Source organism: Pinus tabuliformis, chromosome 2_2, assembly GCF_031772625.1.
Source record: "Pinus tabuliformis cultivar Carrire ecotype Pingquan chromosome 2_2, CPIR1, whole genome shotgun sequence".
NCBI classification, from domain to species: Eukaryota; Viridiplantae; Streptophyta; class Pinopsida; order Pinales; family Pinaceae; genus Pinus; species Pinus tabuliformis.
In genome coordinates this window covers 981,987,585-981,989,714 of record NC_142300.1, presented here as the reverse complement: position 1 = coordinate 981,989,714, position 2,130 = coordinate 981,987,585, and the positions used below count along the sequence as shown (strand labels likewise).

Below are 2,130 nucleotides of genomic sequence, written 5' to 3'. Positions count from 1 at the left end.
CAATTGAATTGCACAATTCCTTTAGGCTGATTATTTGATTGCATTGAACACATGTACAATCAAGACTAGTCTACAACTCTTATTAACCGCCTTGGAATCTTCACCTCAACCACGCAACTCAAATTCTCTACATGAACTATCTATTTTGGGTTGATTGATCAGTTAACTAGATGATCAATATCTTCACCTCAACCATGTAACTCAAATTCTCTACATGAACTATCTATTTTATATTAACAATATTTCATTCACCCAGTTATAAATAAAATAAAATAATTTTATTTCAACTTTTAGCATTATTTTAAAAAAATTAACATAAAAAATAAATAAAGTTGATATTATTTATATGTTCATATTTTTATTAGATAATTAATAATAATAATAATGTGTATACATTATAGTCTATGGGTGGTAGTATTATTGGAAAGAAATATGTTGCAATCCCTTGTGTACACATTTTTTTATTGAGCAAGAAGCTCATTCTATCCCTTGTTAGGAAACAGGTTAACCACTCTATACATTTTTTTTATTGAGCTAGAAACTCACTCTATCCCTTGTTAGGAAACAGGTTAACCACCCAAGACAGAGCAAGAATGAAAGCTTACCCTTTCAATAATAATAACTTATTTGAATAATAAAAATGAATTACGCCACTACCCCTTTGAATAATGTTGACCTTGCTAATTTAAGAACGATAAATTTTCCACATTTTATAATTACAACATCGCCTCAACTTTTGCTATAGCTTAAATGACCAAGCCATTCGCAATAAAATGTCTGGATTCAAATCCTGCACGGGAAACTCTTGGAGAGACATGATCAGATCCTCAAATGATAATTTCAACAAATGATCTTGAAAGAACTTCAGCAGCGCCATACCCACTTGGAAAACAATCTTCACGCCCTCGAAGAGAAAAACGTCCCAGATCCTAACAACTAATTTAAGCGGCAAATCTGCAGAGAACACTGTCAAGAACCAGCGGCTTGCATACATAGATGGCATGATCATTTGCTCCTCAAAATGCTTGCCTAGGTCTGGTAGTTGCTCCTTCACTAGTGTTTCAAAGTCAAATAGGCATTTGCTGAGTAAAGGCAGACCGTCCATGTATAGTCCTCTCAATGGAATGTTCACTCCGTCTTTGAGCAGCACAACCAACACCCAAAACGCATTTTCCTCCGACATGTATAGCAGAAGCACGCCTGCTATGAAACTCATCCCCTGCGTATACCCCACATCTTTGTCATACACTGAATACGCCTTCAACACATTATGCAGAGACCTCTGCCCCTGCCCGGTTTGAAATAATTCGTGGGATTTCAGAGTGCGAGGGACATCTTTCGCTATCTGTTTCTCAATTGATTCGGAGGTTTCTTGCGATATCAGTTGTGAGTAAATTCCTGGGTTCAGTAACCGAAGGTCATGGCTGCCTGAAATGAGCTGCCAAACGATACCCCGAAGCGAATCCGGAATGCCATTTCTGATACGTTTTTGCACTTCATTTGGGTTAGTTTTCACGCATCGGCTCCACTCTAAAGGTGCTGCAACTGGGCTTTCTTGATTATGATGACGTTCATCTTGAAAATTGACACTAGGTCGGGATGAAATTTCAAGGGAATGGAATTTGCACCAAGCATAGGAAGTGGCAAAATTCATTGTCAAATTCGCTGCAGAGAAAATTAGGTTGTAATCAGTTTGCGAGAGCATCCCCTTCTTGCAAATTATTTCATCCCAGTGAAACACAAATTGTTTCGTGGATGCCAACAATGTGCAGAAATTTCACCTCAATTGCGAAGAAGAAATTGGCAACCACAGGAAACGTTCTTCAGTTTCCTTTATTCTAAATAGCTAATGCCAACAACTGGAAATATTCTTTGAATTTTGATTTGTTCTGATGGTAGTAAAATTCTTGTATTAATATGGAGTATGCAAGGGTTTAATACAATTCTAAGGACTTGAGTCTACAGAATTGATGTAAGGTCGGCCGACGATCGATAAATATATAATAACCGTTGAGTCTTCTTGTTAGAGAGCCGTTAACCTTAATTTTACATTCATATCTTTTATATTTATATTTTCTAATATAACATGGAATTATTTTAAATCTAAATTCATGAATAGAAGAATAATAG

At 36.2% G+C, this 2,130-nt stretch overlaps 1 protein-coding gene across 1 annotated transcript; it reads right to left on the bottom strand.

The window, feature by feature from the left end:
* Positions 1-739: 739 nt before the first annotated feature.
* On the bottom strand, positions 740-1,654 carry LOC149196578 (uncharacterized). The gene has a single exon (XM_089408351.1). It carries the CDS (start codon positions 1,652-1,654, stop codon positions 740-742), a length of 915 nt encoding a protein of 304 aa, XP_089264477.1.
* Positions 1,655-2,130: the final 476 nt, after the last annotated feature.